Raw genomic sequence first — 17865 nt, forward strand, 5'->3', positions numbered from 1 at the left:
AAATTCACATGAGAATTGAAAATTTTTTCACACCTGTCGTTTTGGGCTGTATTTCAGATCCTTCAGCATTATGTGGTCATTCTTATTAGCAGCTAGGCAATGCAAGAGTTTGAGAAGCACTGTAGATTTTAAATACCTGTGATTAACAGCTACTGTATCACTTAATTACAAATGATTAATCTGTTTAGAAGAGCATCCTTGTGTTCTCACACATAAAACAGCCTGTAATGAGGATTCTGTGAAAATATCTATGAAAGAAGCAGTGATGTCATATAATTTAAGGTCCTACATGGGAAACTGATTTCGGAAAACCACTTTGGCTTGTATATAATTTGTTTATGAAAGAACTAAAGACATATTTTTTACACAGTAGCTCAACTTTACTGTCTGCCAAAGAGTGGTAAAACCTATGTAATGAGGTTTGTATAAGAACAGAATGAGAAACCGTATTAGGTGCTTGGCAAAAAGTAATGACTGATAAACAGTAGCCACTTATATTTTATACGTGCCACCTGATTTTTCTTATGAAGTGTCTATTATATTCTGATTTTTATGGTGCCATTTTTCAACAGCGTAGTTTTTCAGGATGAAAAGTCCATATATATGTGTATGTATATATGTATGTATACACACAAATACTCAGATGACCTTTAAATATTGTTTACCCTTGATTTTAACTTCAAAGCCAAGATTCAATAATTATTTTCGAGCAACTTAACAAGTAAATATAAAAAATTACCCCTATAATTAAAAAGTAACACTGGATTAATGCTTTTAATTCCTTAAATTGTACTAACCTGTTTTCTGAACTAGATGTAGAAGTACTAGATGATGACAATGTATGAGAATTGGACATGCGTGAAACAAACTTCTGGATGGTGTTACGAGATGGAGCTTTGATCCTTGAGCTACGCCTACTGTGATATTTCTGGAACAAACTTTCAACCTAACATTGAAAAAAGACAGTAACAATGATATTCGCACTATAATAGACATATAAAGAGTTCTAGAGGTCCCATTGTCTTTTATTTCATAGATTTTTCCACAAAGCCAATCTTAAGAGCTTCAAAAATAAGAACATATATAGCTTACTAAGGACAATATTTATTATAACATGTCAGTGTTTACTTTCTTTTCAATCTGGAAGAAAAAACTAGTCAATGGATTATAAGAGATAAGTCTCAAATAATTCTTAAATATCTTCACAGCTTCAAAATGTCTATTTAAATTTATAGCTCACGGGAAATTGTCAGGAATGAGCCATAAAAAATTGTTAGCAGTTTTACTCTAAAGCATTTATTAAAAATTACCTCAAAATTCTTTAAAGTTTTTCTCCATAACATTGGATCTGAAGGTTCTAGTTGAAACACCCGGAGCATAACAAACAATAGATGAATACAGAAAGTTCCACGGCCACAGCTGCAGTTCTAAAGAGTTACAAGAGAATTTATTGGTAATAAATCTGTGGTTCCATTAGAATTCCTAAGATGATCACTTTTTTTTAATTTCCAAGTTCAACAATATTTCTGTTAATTTCTTTCATTATTCTTACATAGTAAAGTATATAAGGATATGTAAGAAAAGTCTACACTATGACTTAATCTCTTATTTTTGGTGAATTTATTAAATCAGATTTGTGCTCTAAAGTATATTGAGTCATACTAGAGATCTTCACAAATACATCAAATAAAAATGTTTATTAGCCCAAAATATATTTTAAATTCACTTTAGTTAACTAAAGAGAATTAACTGATCTAAATTTAAGCTGTTATAGTACATACATTTGAGTTAATACCAGATACTAATAAAATGTAAAATGGTGAAAGATCCCACCTGAGGCCCGATAAACACCCGGTATTTGTTGTCTGGGCTGTCTCCTCCAATCAGGAAAGAGTTGGGTCCTATTTGTTGCAGTAAGTACAGCCTGGCCCGCATAACTTTGTTTACACGGCGGTTTGTCTCCTCAGGGCTATATGGTGAGAAGCCATCTGGTGAAGGGGCTCTTCGAGGTGGTGTGATTCGCCCACTCTGAAACTTCACAACGTTGTTTTTGTGTTAGGTATATTACTTACTTCTTGATAAGAATCAATGACCTCGAAAAGGGTCATACCAGATACGGCCACGTGGCATTTTATATTCTGAAAAAAATGCTCCAAAATACAATGGGACAAAATGTGTTTTGCAAATGCTTATCTGACATACGCATCACAAGTAAACTTCTAAAATCTCAGTCATCCTTATAACTAATGACAAATATTTGGCCAAGTGAGACAACTATGTGGTAATTTTACAAAATGTAAATATTTGAGTTCTTTGAAAAGTATCAGCTAAACCAAGATTAAAAGCATAAAAATTCATCCATAAGCAAGCAAAATGAATGGTTTCTAGTGATAAAAATTAAAAATCCAATTTCCTGGCTTCCACTTACCACGTTACTAAATGCTCTTTGCAGCTGGTAATTTATAACTACCATGGAATTCCTCCTGTGGTATATTCTGGAGAGAACTAGTAAGTGACTTTCCCCAGATTAAGACATTTCACTGAAGGCAGACAAAATCTCCTGTGGTGAAGGTGATATATATCACTCATTCCACTCCACTGATTGCCCTAGAACTTGGACTTTCTACATCAATGCCCAGGGGTAATTCTAGTCCTTTTTGATGCCTCGTTTAATTGCTAAAGATAATAAATGTTAGTGAGAACATGAGGGATTAGAACCCTCATACAGTGCTGGTGGGAAAATAAAATGGTACAGCTGCTTTGGAAAACATAAGCCAGCAATTCCACCTTCAGGTATAAACCCAAGAGAGGTGAAAAGATACAAAGAGATCTGTACACAAGTGTTCCAAACAGCATTATTCATAATAACCAAAGAGTGGAAAGTCCAGCAACTAACAAATGGATAAATCAAATGTGTTTATCCATACAAAAGACTGTTATTCCACAGTTAAAAATGAAGTATCCCCAAACAGAATTACAGAGAATTGGGTCAATTGGAAATTAGTTTTGAATGTTAAAAAACCCCCATGAATATGGCATAGCTAATATTTTTATGTTAAAATATGTATGTATGTGGCAAAAATCAACCCACACATTGATAAACGAACATATTTTGTGGGGGGAAAAAACAGAAAAACCAAAAAAAATCCAAATGGGGTACTGGTACAAGTTATACTATGGATGAACCTCAAAAACATTATGATAGGTGACAGAAACCAATAAAAAAAACCACCACATATACTGAATGATTCCATTTACTGTTTATGAAATAACTAGAACAGGCAAATTATACATAGACTAAGAAAGCAGATTAATAGTTGCCAAGGGCTGGGCAGAGACTGCTAATTGGTCTGCGGTTTCTTTTTGGGGTGATGGAAATGTTTTAAAGTTGACTATAGTGATGGCTACAACTCTGAATAGACCAAAACCCAATGAATAGTACAATTTAAACAGGTGAATTGTACAGTATAGGAATTATCTCAATCCAGCCATTACTTTTTTAGTAGGCAGTTATTAAAAAAGTAAAAGAAAAAACAAGTACACATGTACATGCTATATGACCTAAGTATTCAGACTATGGATATGCTCACAGATGTGTAAAATGCCATATGCATAAAAAGTATGTTTGCAGGACTGTTTTTTTTAGTGATGAAAAGAAGGAATATACATGTCTATTAGTATGCAGTTCCTTAAATAAAATATGATTTATCCAGAATGAGAATGAGAGGTAATTTTGACTAACATATATCCTAAAGTGGGGGAGTGAAGGGGAAATATTCTGTATATACTTGTGGTAGACTTTTATACATTGATGGCTCCTATAAACCATACCTCCCTGTATTTACACCCTTGTGTAGTCCCCCACCACACTGATTCTGGATATGCAACTAGCATGTAACTACCTTTGGGCAATAAGGCATTAGGAAACAAGGCAGTTTGATAAAAGCTTCCACACTGGACTTGCCCTCTTGATACTTTTTTTTTTTTTTTGGTCTCATAGTTCCAGAGGCTGGAAGTCCAAGAACAGGTGTGTCAGCAGGGTTCCCTCTGAGGACAGAATCTGTTCCATGCTCTCTCCTAGTTCGCAAAACTTGGTGTTGCAACCTAACTTCCATGCTATGAGGAAGAGATGCCAACAGCCTCCAACTGTTCTGGTATCCCAGCGGAAGCACCAGACACATGGGTGAGGAAGCATCTTAGATATTCCAGCTTCAGCAGATACCATGAAGAACAAACATAAGTCATTCTTGCTGAGCCCTGACTAATTTACAGATTCATGAGAAAAGACAAGATTGTTTTTGTTTTAAGTTTAAAAATAATGGCTCATTTAAAGATGTATCAACATAAAGCCAATAAATACTGTTAGGTAGTTTGGACTTTAATGTAAAAATTTTTACTTAAAATTTACTTTTGGAAGGATTTATATGCCGATCAGAGGAAAACCAGATTCCCCCCTTTGGTCATGATCTTAGTCATTCTACCACCCACTCATTTGCTCTTTGCTCTTCAAGTTCAGAAAGTAAATTTTAACTTGCATTTCTGCCACTAGAAGTCTTTCTCTCTCTCTCAGAAAGTTAGCACCTATCATTTTGCAAATCTCTCTAATGTCTGATTTAATATAGAAGACAGCTGGATTCTCATCCATACTTCTGCATTGAGTCTGCTGTGATAATGACGTTTTGTATAAAGTACATGAAGAAAATGTGGCTTCACAAATATATGCAGCTGGAAAAGGTATTTTAAAAGACTCTTCCAATAATTATGAACACTCTTTTTTGATACTAGTCCCAAGACTGTGATATGAAATCTGAAACCACATCAACAAACTTTTCCTACTGTTACACATGAAAATCCAGATGGTCTATCTTTCACAATTTGAATGGATCATTTACCTAAGGATGATTTTGTTTCATCATGCATTGGTCATTAAGAAAATACTGGTTTACCAAGTTATGCAGATTTCCTAAATGTTTATGCATTTCATTGTGCAATACATTAAAAAAAAAGTCACATTTGGTAACATCACCAATCTTGTTAGAAAATTCAAGTATTGGGAAACTGTCAAGTTTATAGTGGTGGATATGAGTTTCCCAAAATTCTAAATTCCCTGGTGAAAAAACATTTCAATTTTCTTTCTTGAAGTTCCTTCCTTCACTTAACTTGTCTTAAGGAAAATGTCTGCCAAAAATACCCCGATTCCTGTTGTCATAGCCTTAATTTAGGTGAATGCATCAGTTTTACCCACCACTGTAAATGTTTATGCAGTTAAAGAGGCAAGTGAGATCTCAGTTTTATTACAAAATTTGTTTTGATCTAATGGATCCACAGAAAAGGTCTCAGGACCTGTGCTCTTCCCCCAACCAAGGGTCTGTGGACTACACTTGGAAAAATGCTGCTGTAACAGATGGTTAGCCAATCTTTTCTGTGTTATAAATATATCAAAAAATTATAGAAACTTAATATACTTGTTGGAACATTAACTTACAGGCACTGGGGAAACTCTTTTTCTCCGAACTCCTGGAGATTCCGACTTCACTGAGCGACCCGACGGGGAGCTGCCAGGAGAAGGACTACGTCGGCCTTTGGGAGCAGGTGACGTGGTGCTCGCCTGGCCCTCTCCTTGTGACTCAGTTGCCAAGTTGTGAACTTCAGAACCATCTCCTTTAATAGGGATTGGTTTTACCACCTAAATTAAAATTCCAGTATTCTGATTACTTAACAATATAAAAAACTAATTTAAACACAACAGACCAAAAAATGAACTCGTTTTCATTATACAATGTTATATAAATATAACAATTTATCAACTTTTATTTAGTATTACTTCAAACAATAAATGTTAAGACTATTTTTACCCACAGATTTTATTCATTTAGGCTTTATCACTAGTTAAAATGTTATACATAATTTTAGAATTTAGTATTGTCTGTTATTATGTCCCTTAAATCACTTAACACTCAAAATCAATAATCATAGGTTAGTAAACAAACATGAAAAATAAGCACTTTTACCTTCTACAGTTAATTTATTCAACTAGATTCAAGGAGATGTTTTCTTTTTCATTTCTATTGAGAAAATGCAGGATCTTGAAAACAATAATGGGCATAATTTAAATGCCCAAATAGCTTGATTAATATAAAACCATTTTGCCTTTTTTTTTTAAAGATTTTATTTGTTTTATTTGCCAGAGAGAGAAAGATCACAAGTAGGCAGAGAGGCAGGCAGAGAGAGAGGGGGAAGCAGGCTCCCCGCTGAGCAGAGAGCCAGACGCAGGGCTCTATCCCAGGACCCTGGGATCATGACCTGAGCCGAAGGCAGCGGCTTTAACCCACTGAGCCACCCAGGTGCCCTCATTTTGCCTTTTTTTAATACAATGTTTTATTACAGTAGTTTAGACATGTATTTCAAAATCATCAAAGGAAACTACACATTTAAAGAGCAATGTCTCAAGTAGAAAGGCAGCTTGCAAGACCTACTGCTTCTCAACAGACCTAATCTAGCTCTGACCAAAAGGCCAAACCCTGTAACCTTAGCCAACCTTCCCTGCCTTTCTCCCACTACTGTTTTATTCTACTAGCCTGCTGATGTGCCTACCAAACATGACTAACCTGTCATCTTCCTGGGCTTTCACTCCCACTCTCCCTGCTAATCACATCTCCAGCCCGCAGCACACCAGGCAGCATACCTTTACCTGGTAAAAACTCCCATCTTTTTTTTTTTTTTTTAAAGATTTTATTTTATTTAATAGAGGAGACACAGCCAGAGACGGAACACAAGCAGGCAGAGTGGGAGAGGTAGAAGCAGACTCCCCTCTGAGCAGGGAGCCCGATGTGGGACTCGATCCTGGGACCCTGGGATCATGACCCAAGCTGAAGGCAGATGCATAACAACTGAGCCACCTGGGCATGCCCAAATTCCCATCTTTTAAGGGTCAGTTAAAATCCTACCTTTTACAGATGTGTACCTAACTTTGTCAGCCTGACATTTTTCTTCTAAGTTGTTACTGTTCTCTGCCCACTCTACACATTTGGCATACAGTCACATACTGTTCTGTGATATTTCGTGCCTTTATTTTTTAAGTTCCATTTTCATAATTGGAGATATTTATACCTCACATTTTAAGAAGGACCTGATTTAAACTACATAAAACATAATAAAAACAAACAAAAGCAGAGTCTCCAAGTAGATTATAAACTTCTTAAGTGTAATATGAAATCTGTCAACTGTGAGATGTAGGGGAGCATAACTGAATTTAAGGACTGTAAGTCATATGTCTTGTTCCATACATCTCTTCCCTCTTTTCCTCTGTCCTATACACAGATAACGTACTTAAGAATTTGATGGAAAGGGGACAGTGAGAAAAAACAGAATTTAGCCTTAGATAACTGAATGTCCTTAGTTTATATGTCATGAAGGATTGGCTATTTTGGCTTCTTTTCAAGACAGTTGTGATTTCTGCTTTATGGTATTCTCAAAAGATCTGGACTCTCCATCAGCACAAGGAGCTCCAGAAAGCACACTGACACTTCAGATGGGTTTAAACTACTCAAAGATGTTTTTATATTAATTGGGCAGAAATTTACCCCTTCTATAAGATGTTTTCAATAGAACTTTCTCTTTTCTAAGATAAACCCCTGATTTCTTCATCTGCATCCTCTGACATGATTACTGCAACAGTGAGGGGTTCTCACCATACTACTTCATATGAAAAACAAATGGAAGGAATGTGGAAGCTTAGCTGGAAAGGAAAGGACTCATGGGTAATATGGTAGCTTAGCATAAAAGCTGGTATATAAAGGAACAATTAAATATATTCTATATTAGCTCCATGGGTTAGCACCATTGGGTAGAGTGTGCAAGACAGAACACAGCTCAGTGATGAGGGAAGTCTATATGGCTACTGAGCATTAGAAACACGGTTAATGTGGCTGAGGAACAAAATTTTTACTTATTTATATTTAACTAATTTATATTTATTTATTTATTTATTTATTTTTTTAAAAAAAATTTTATTTACTTATTTGACAGACAAGAGAGAGAGGAGGAAGCAGGCTCCCCACTAAACAGAGAGCCTGATGCAGGGCCTGATCCCAGGACCCTGAGATCACGACCTGAGCTGAAGGCAGAGGCTTTAGCCCACTGAGCCACCCAGGTGCCCCTAACTAATTTATATTTAAATTTGAACTCAAATAGGGAAGTGGGGGACACCTGGGTGGCTCAGCTGGTTAAGCATCCAACTCTTGATTTCAGCTCAGGTATGATCTCAGAGTTGTGAGATGGAGCCCCATGTCGGGCTCTGCACTGGGTATGAAGCCTGTGTAAGATTCTCTCTCCCTTTCCCTCTGCTCCTCCCACCTCCTCTCTATCCCTCTCTCTCTCTCTCTCTCTTTTTTTTTTTAAATAAACGTATAATGTATTTTTATCCCCAGGGGTATCTATCCCTCTCTTTAAAAAAAAGGGGGGGGGGGGCAAGTGGGATGAATGTAGGGCTAGATGATCATACAGCTGGAAGGTTTCAATTGTCAAATGAGTAGCTTGCCCAGTAGCTTTTATGATTATACCCACCATCCCTTTGCCCTCCCCCAAATCTAATAAATCTTGTTTTTACTTATAAAGAACAAACAAAAAGCAAATAAAAACCTGCTGATAACAAACTGATACTGGGAAACTTAAAAATCAAGATCTACTTCTTTTATAAGAAAGACGAGCACATTTCAAAGTATTTGTATATTTTAAAAGAAAATAACGATGGCAAAGGACAGAGAATGCCTTTCTTTCCTAATCCTAGCTAGCTAAGTTTTCTTTCCCCAAACCCTGGGCATCTTTTAAATTTACCTCAAACCCCATGAGTCTATTCACACTTTTTGCTTTCCTGAATGATTTCTGGAACTCAGATCTTTGGGTCCTACCTTCGAGAAAGAATATAAAAATAAAATGTGAAAAAAAAAATGCTTTTCTTTTTCGAAGTACAATAGAAATCTCTACTAAAAGGTTCTAGATACTGACAGTAGGGGGCAGTGTTGCTTTAAGCATTACCTTCCCAAACCAACCGGCTTAGTTCTTTTAATGGTTTAAGGTGCTTAGTGAGCATAGTTTTAGGTATATTTTGTTCCAAGTGGCTAGAATATCAAGCAAATGAAACGACTGTATTTAAAAATCAAGAAGAAAAAAAAAGCTTACAAGAGGATCTATTTATGCTGCATTTCCCACTTCCTGCTATGCTTTCTTCCTTACATCAGGTAACTCACAGCCACTTACCACAGGGCCTCTCCTGTTTCTCCTTTCCAGCCACTCATGCTTCCAGGCTGGCATACAGGTTGCCTTCAGTTTCTCCCTGATCATTCGTTCTTCTGGGCGATCGTCCATCTTGTGCAAGCCCTTGAGAGTTTCTTTACTCTCCATCTCACGACTGAAATGGAGGGAGAAACAAGAATGAGATTAATATATAAAAGATAATTTCCAAGAACAAATAGAATTTTATACCTTCATTGGACATGTAGCTAAAAAGGTAACTGCTAACCCACCCCCCAATGATTTAAGCCAAGTATGAAAGTATCACTGTGAATCATATATACTCTTGTTCAATGTCACATGATAATGTGAGCTTAATAATGCCTTTTAAAAAAGAAAGGTTCTATTTAGAAGGTACAGACTTAACAATATTAATGCAGACCTTGTTCCCAGGTAGTTAACAAAATGGATCCCAAGACATTAAGTGTGGCATTAACGAACGCATTCATGAACACTGCACTGTTTCCAACTGCACCACTCTCACATCCTGAAGTATTTAACAGAGATTTAGAAGACTATTTTACTACTCTAGGATTTCCAATAATTTAAGGATTTCCAATAATTTATTCTAGCATTTCCAATAATTTAAGTCTTTATAGATTGAATCTGGTGGATATGCTCATTTTATGAAAAACACTAAATAAATATTTAATAAGCTAACTGTAACCTAACCCATCTTCTGTGATCCCATAATATTTGTTCAAAGCCTAAATGATTAAATTTGTATTCTCCCAACAATAATTCCATATCAAAGCATTGGGGATACTCTGTAAATAAAAAGTAAAAATTGGTACAAACATCTGACCTTTACTCCATAATATAGTGTGGAGTTATCAGAATAAAATAATCTGGAAGCTAGTAACTTTTGAGAACTAATTCTACAAAGCCTAAATGGTAAAGCACCTGCTAATTTCTTTCTTTCTTTTTTTAAAAGATTTTATTTATTCCTTAGAGAAAGAGAGTGAGCACAAGCAGGGGGAGCACAGCACAGGGAGAGCGAGAAGCAGTCTCTCTGCCTGGCAGAGAGCCCAATGTGGGGCTCGATCATGACCTGAGCTGAAGGCAGACGCTTAACCAACTGAGACACCCAGGCACCCCTAATTTCAGATACACTTATATCCACATGTGGATATATGTATCAAATGCAAAACACATATGCATGGATTTTAAAACCTGATTCATAAGGAAAGAGTTAAAGCATTTGTGCTCTGGAAGAAGTAACTTAAAAAATACTAAGCTAATTTCAACAACTATTTTGGATATTCTATAAAGTTACAGAACAGTTGTGTGGTTTTTTAACAGATTGGAAAAGGAAATACTCAAGGAAATACCACAGACGATAACTGCAAGCTTACTAAAAAGTCAAATGCAAACTCCTCTAGGAATTTTCCAGCTAATTACAACCGTGGAGCGTCAGTACCTCCAGAGAACCAGCAAAAAAACCTACTAAAAACTAAATATGCACTAGAAAGGAAATGGTTAATTGGTTTTCCTGAAGCATCAATTCTGTGAGGGCAGTGGAAATCAACAAGTGTAGAGAGACTGGTCTAGTTTTAGGAATGTAGAGGGCACAAAACATTTGAAACTTGCAAGTGGGCATTAAGAGCATACAGTAGAATATTTCCGCCACCAAAGGTCTAAGAAAACTCCTGAATAGAAAGTGCCTATATGTAAAGAAAAAAGGTAAATAAAGAATGGAAGGAAGGAGATTCTTTTATCTGCTTAGAAGTGCCTGGCTCTTTTTCCTGCTCTGATTATAGTATAAAATGTAACTTTTTGGGTGTCTCAGAGGAAGAGTAGAGAGGGGAGAGGAATGGGAAAAGAAGAGAGAGCAGGAAGGGGAGGGGAAAGGGAGAAGGAAAGAAGAGAATGGGAGAGAAGGAGTTGGGCGAAGGAGGGCAAAGGGAAGGACAAGAAGGCAGGAAGAGTAGAGAAATGTTTTCCCAAAATTTCATCCTGTTCAGTTACTACTTACCCAGGGAAGCTCGGATTTACAGGGAACCCAATTTATGGGCTGACTGCATACCAAAAATTCACTCACAACTCTCTGGTTTGAAAAGCAAACACTTTCCCCTCCAGTAACAATGTTGCAAGGCGTGGCTAGGTTCCCAGGCTAGTTCTCAAAAAATAAGACACACTGCAGAAGCTCAGTGCATTTTCACCCCAGAAGCTCCTGCACTCATGGACAAAGGAGCTTATCTTCCCTTTGGTCCTAAATGTCTCTCCTCCCCAAATTTGTTTTATGAGTATCTCTTCTCCATTCTGTATTTCCAGTGTCTCTCTCCCTGGCACTCACCCAAACATGAAGAAGACACTCCCTGTCTAAACAAATCTTCCTGAATGATGTGGCCTCCTTAAAGCTGGCATGATTTGCCTCTTTTCTTTCCGCTTGTTTGAAAATACTGTAATCACTTAAACCAATTTCTTAATAAATAATAGGGGATACGCATACGCATGTACCTCAATTTGTACATACATACAGGATTATTTCTTCACAACAAATGCTGTGAAATGGAATTGCTGGGTCAAGTAGTACACAAATTAAGATTTTTGGTGATACTGGCATATTATCTTCAAGATATGTATCTTCTACTCCAAATACCTAGGTCAAATTGCCAACTTAGCTGGTCTGTACTAACAACAGACTCCTAAGGAGGCTTCTTCACTTTGAATCTTACTCCAATCCAGGCTTTACAGAGCAGCCAGGGTTACTTCCTCTATTAAAACCCTCCAGGCATCCCTCTGGGTTGGACTAAAATTCAAAATGTTTAACAGGTCCTATGTGGCCATGCATCATTTGGTCTTACCTCAACTGAAGTAACCTAGCCTTCCACCCCGCTCCTTGTGTTTCTTTCACTGCCTGAAAAACTCCAAAATCTCTCCTGCTCAAGACTTTTGCACAGACTGTTTCTTGTCTACTTTTCACCTTGTTCATTTCTACTGACTTTTTAGCTTTTCTTCTATACCTCAGAGATGGTCCCAATCTCAGTTAGGAATCTGTAGTTCCATTCCTTCACACTACTGCACTTTTCTTTTAAAGTGCTCACTGCAATTTGCAAACCTATTTCCTCACCATAAACTATAAATTCCATGAAGGCAGGGACCAGTGTTTTATCCATCATTCTATATCCAACATCTAACAATGTCTGGCTTATGATAGGTTTCAAAGCATATATTAAAGGAATGCTCATTTATTAACATCTTTGGCAGCCCTGAGGACCTTCCTAGTTTAAAAATTTTTGGAGTGGGAGGCCTGGGTGGCTAAGTTGATTAAGCGACTGCCTTCAGCTCAGGTCAAGATCCCTGAGTCCTGGGATCAAGTCCCACATCAGACTCCCAGCTCCACAGGGAGTCTGCTTCTCCCTCTGACCTTCTCCCCTCTCATGCTCTCTCTCTCTCTCTCTGTCAAATAAATAAAATCCTAATAAAAGTTATTTTTTTTAGGATTTTATTTATTTGACAGAGAGAGAGAAAGAGCACAAGCAGGCAGAGTAAGGGAGAGGGAGAGGGAGAAGCAGGCTTCCCACTGAGCAAGGAGCTTGATGTGGGACTTAATCCTAGGACCCTGGGATCATGACCTGAGCTGAAGGCAGTCACTTAACCAACTGAGCCACCCAGTACCTCCCTAGTTTTAAAATTTAATGACTACTCATGTTAATCTTTCTATAGTTTTGTATTTAATTAATACTACATTTGTAATTTAGATTTTATTCAGTGGAGCAATTTTTGTTGTTCCTAAATAAATCGCAAATATAAACCAAAAAGTTATTTCTAATGTTTTAATAATCATATATTATTCAAAAATGTGTATTTTTTTGCATTTTAGTATCTGTGAAATTTGAATACTTCTTACAATCAAATGTTGTAATTTATGGTAGGGTTTATATAAGATAATGGTTCAATTTATACTTAATGGGATCTCAGGTTCAATGAAATATACAGTGAATCCTGTCTACTTGCTAGGAAAAAAGTCATGTGTGTATGTATACAGCAGTCATAAGTATACTTCTTATTCAATTAATATTACAGCCGTAACAGGAAACATCTTTTTTTTTTTTAACACAAACTAATCTAAACAGTTGCTAAATCACTAGGAGATTAGAGGACCTCTAATTCAATTTAGTTAAACAACGTGAGTGTTTTGGAGAGTTATTTTTGCATTAGTACCTACAACCAATACCTGTTATTTTAAGTAAAGTAATAGCTTGTACATTTCTGACCCTTTGACAAAACAAACATACATATTTTGGGAAACTACTTTGAAGACTTTAAAAATAAATGAAATTTTAGCCAGACAAATATGAGAAACTTAAAGATTGTTACAAATTAAGCTTTATCCTCCCTTCCTGTTTATTTAGAAAACATGTTTCTTGCTTTTTTTGGGTTCCAAACATTCATCAGAATGAATCTTTGATCAACCTAGAGCTTCAAAGAACCTTTCTCCTCTGAAGTTAGGCTTCTTGTTCTGGTCCCTTTCTAGACTTACAGAATTTACCTGCTAACAAATGAGATGGCTCAATGGTCCCTTCTTAATGAAGCCACTTGGTCCTCTGCCTGACCACCTGTGGTAGCAAGTGCTGTTAACTGGACTGTCACTCTTACAGCTCTCTGAATTTCTACGAGGTGATTTTTTCCCCAGTTCTGCTTCTAACTCTGACTGACCTCACTGGTATCATATACCAGACCCTCTTCCTGGAGCCCCTTAAACATGAGCCATCACTTCTCAAAGGACTTAAATACTCTTCTTAAAGCATACCAAGGTATTTCATACCTCTCTGGTACTGCAGATGATTTTTTTTTTCCTTGACAAAACGACCCTATCATCTTATATGTTTTCAGTAAAGAATTTCCTACTATCATTCTATAGCAGTTGCCACTCCCTCTCCACTGAGTTAATATTAATTATAATACATTATAAAGCTGAGTATTAGAAGTATCTGCTTCCCTCACCACATTGGGAGCTTTCCTGGGACAGGTTACAATATCTTACTTATTTTTCTATCATCAGTAGCAAATGTCCTCGACAGGCCACAAAACGCACCTGAACCCAAGCCAGAGGGTCTATCCAGCAATAGACACCTCCCCTTCCAACAGTGGTGCCTGATGCTTGGGAGTACCGTGCTTATACATCTGAACCCATCCTGCACTCCACAGTTGGCGGGCGCAAGAATGTGCCCTGGTCCAAAGACCCTCTATACTGGATGGTACTGTACATTTTAACCAGATCTGCCCACTATGGGTATGTGACTGTAAGATACACAGATCATGTCACTGCAGGAAGAATGGCATTGAAATAGAGAAAAAGAGCAAAGTAGTTAAGTAGGAACAATTAAGACAAAAATAAAGAAGAAAGAGAAATTAGAAGATGTGGTTGGCAATAGAAGTAAGGGAAAAAGCAATGCAAATAAACTTAAGAGTTGTACCTGGGTTCCACAATATGCTGTTACATGATCAGAGCTACTTTTAAACTTCCCTGGGTGGTGAATAACCAATTCTCCAGAGGTCATATGTATGCCCTGCAATGGAGGAAACTTCATGGCTCCATTTTACATTGCACTGAAATAAACCCTATTATGTCTCTCTTCCCACCATCCCCAAATAGCTTGACTACAACACTAACACAGCACATTGCTCTGGCACACAGAAGACACTAGAAAAACACTTAGAATTCTACCAAGTTAATTATGATTTTTTTTAAGATTTTATTTTTATTTATTTGACAGACAGATCACAAGTAGGCAGAGAGGCAGGCAGAGAGAGAGGAGGAGGCAGGCTCCTCGCTGAGCAGAGAGCCCGATGCGGGGCTCAATCCCAGGACTCTGGGATCATGACCTGAGCCGAAGGCAGAGGCTTTAACCCACTGAGCCACCCAGGCGCCCCTAATTATGATTTTTAAAAGGTATTTCTTAAATGGTTCATCTTTAGCATGGAAGTATGTATGTTAGTCAACAACTAGTGATATGGAGAAATAACTGCCAGACTTATGTCATAATAGAAAAAATTAATGTTACATGCCAGGCAAGGTGTTAAGTGCTTTATAGGTAACTATGAGGTAGTTACCATCTGAGGCTTGGAGACGCTCACTTACATGCCTGGGGTCACACAGTGTATAAGGAGCAGGAGCAGGATTCAAACCCTGGTCAACCTGACTCTTGACTGCTATGGCAGGTCACTGTCAACTCTGATTTTGTTTTTACAATGACTCGACATCAGATATCTGTGCTGTTTATCTACCTGATGAGAATACAAAGTTTAAACAAGTATTTACAATGGTGACTACTTTAAGAATTAAAGAAGCAAGTTCTCTTCATTAATAGAGCACTTCACTGTAATAAGAGTATGTAATGATCACATGAAACCTTCCTGGAAAGTAATGGGAGTTTAACTTAAGTATATATATAAACATTTCCAGAATAGTTCACATTACGGATAACTTTATACTGAAAGAAACTTAATTCTTTCACTGTCCAAGGACTCTCAAGGAACTCTGAAAAATACACTGGACTGTCTAGAATAGGTACAATTCAGAGCCACCCAACTGAGGTCCACTTGGCCAAGGGGAGAGGAGAGCAAGCGAGGCACTATCTTCCAAGACAAAACTAGTCTGTTGTGGGACCCTTAAAATTTGAGTTTCCAGGTAAAAGTCAAGAGAAGGAATGACTTAGTTAAGAATGGGGAGAGTGTGTGGTGAACCATAAGGCTAACAATCGCTTACCATGGACAGGGCACTGTGCTAACAGCTCCACATGGGTCACCTCAGTCAATTCTCATGACTTGGGACTTTTACTGTCCCATTGGCAGATAAGAAAAAACAAGGAGGTTAACTTGTTTCCAAGGTGATAAGGTCTGTATGTGAAAAATACAGGATATAAACCCAGATAAGAATGATTCCACAGTCTTTTTTTTTTTTTTAAGATTTTATTTATTTGACAGAGAGAGAGAGAGATCACAAGTAGGCAGAGGAAGAGGGGGAAGAAGGCTCCCTGCCGAGCAGAGAGCCTGATGCGGGGCTCGATCCCAGGACCCTGGGATCATGACCTGAGCCAAAGACAGAGGCTTAACCCACTGAGCCACCCAGGTGCCCCCGATTCCAGTTTTTTATATCCTGCAGGTCAAAAGGAAAATGAGTATTTACAAATGCTGACCAAGATCTGAGTCCAAAATATCCATAAAAACTCTATTTTCCCATAAGATAATTTCTCAAGTATAGGCTCTTCTGGGCAGCAAGAATGAAATAAAATCAATGGTCAGTCCAACCCTTCCACCTTTGTAATACAACAATTATGACATATCTAATTTTACATATGAAATAACAGTATATAAAATGGCTCATGTGTGTATGATAATTAGTCCCCAAAAGACTTTATTACAACTTGTGCTTGGTACTATTTGACTGTGAGAACTAATGATGGCACAATTCCTATTTATTTACAATGAGAAAGAGGAATTGCTTTTTCCCCCCCATAAAGAGTAACCATCTTCTCTTTAGCACGACAAAGGACTACTGATTTCATAATATGGGTATGGCCATGGATAATCAGTTTTATAATATGTGGAATCTCTATCAGAAGTTTTTACGGGGAGGGAGCTATTTCTAGTAATGTACAAATAAATCTTCCTATTTAGTCCTCTGAGGGATTTTAGGCACAGAATCTCACCCTCAAAAAGCCCACGTACTGGTTAACAACATCAAAGGTAAAATAGTATGGAGGCCAAATAACAAAGACAATAATATAACTTATCATCAACAATTATTATTACAAGTAGTTTAATACCACCTTAGTGATTTTGATTGATTCTATTTATAAATTATTCCAAATTATCTGTATGTACTAAAATTCCATTTATTTGATCTCATGTTAAAATGGCACCTCATCTGAGCTTTAGATTAAATTATTCAGTAAAAATTACAAAATTTTGAAAAGTTGAACATGGTATAGAAACGTGAAGAGTATATATGAAATTAGACAAAATGAAACCAACAGAATATATTAATGGGTGATCATACTGCAAGTGCTTGTTTACTTGCTGACTTAGGCCAACATAGACAAGGAAAGTGCAAGTGCTTTGAAGGCAGGGCCTTTCCCCTGGTGTGTCATGTAGCTACCAACAGAGCACCCAGAGCAACAGATCCCATGGGCTCCATAAATAATTGCTGATTCAGAGTCAGAAGTAGCTGGTTATCATTTCTAATAAACAAATATCTGGGAAATAACACTGTGCAGATGTAGTATCCAGGAGACACACACAGCCTATTTAGCCCATAACTTTATCATAAATTAGTGTCTCTGGGACATAAAAACAATTTCAAAGAGAACAAGAAGAATATTCAAAAGGTTTTCTGACTTCTAAATTAGTAATTTGTAAAATATTAGCTTAACAATCATTATGCAAATGACTTAACAAAAAGCAGAGAGCTACCAGACAGTATCAAAGCATTAAAAAAAGAGATTTATATATTTTGGGGTGGGGGGGAGGCAGAAAGAGAGGGAGTCTTAAGCAGACTTTGTGCTGAGTGCAGAGCCTGACAGAGGGTTTGATCTTACAACCCTGAGATCACGACCTGAGCCAAAA

At 37.2% G+C, this 17865-nt stretch overlaps 1 protein-coding gene across 1 annotated transcript in view; it reads right to left on the bottom strand.

The window, feature by feature from the left end:
• The window catches only part of MAP3K1 (mitogen-activated protein kinase kinase kinase 1), a 78920-nt gene that overhangs the window by 25260 nt on the left and 35795 nt on the right, over nt 1-17865 (bottom strand). The window contains exons 2-6 of the mRNA XM_080803886.1: nt 9259-9409; nt 5486-5686; nt 1834-2034; nt 1311-1427; nt 798-946 (exon numbers count right to left, since the gene is read on the bottom strand). Of these exons, the coding sequence (XP_080660012.1) occupies nt 798-946; nt 1311-1427; nt 1834-2034; nt 5486-5686; nt 9259-9409 (819 nt within the window). The remainder of the gene's footprint in view (nt 1-797; nt 947-1310; nt 1428-1833; nt 2035-5485; nt 5687-9258; nt 9410-17865) is intronic.

The sequence above is a fragment of the Martes martes genome (assembly GCF_963455335.1).
Source record: "Martes martes genome assembly, chromosome: 5".
NCBI lineage: Eukaryota > Metazoa > Chordata > Mammalia > Carnivora > Mustelidae > Martes > Martes martes.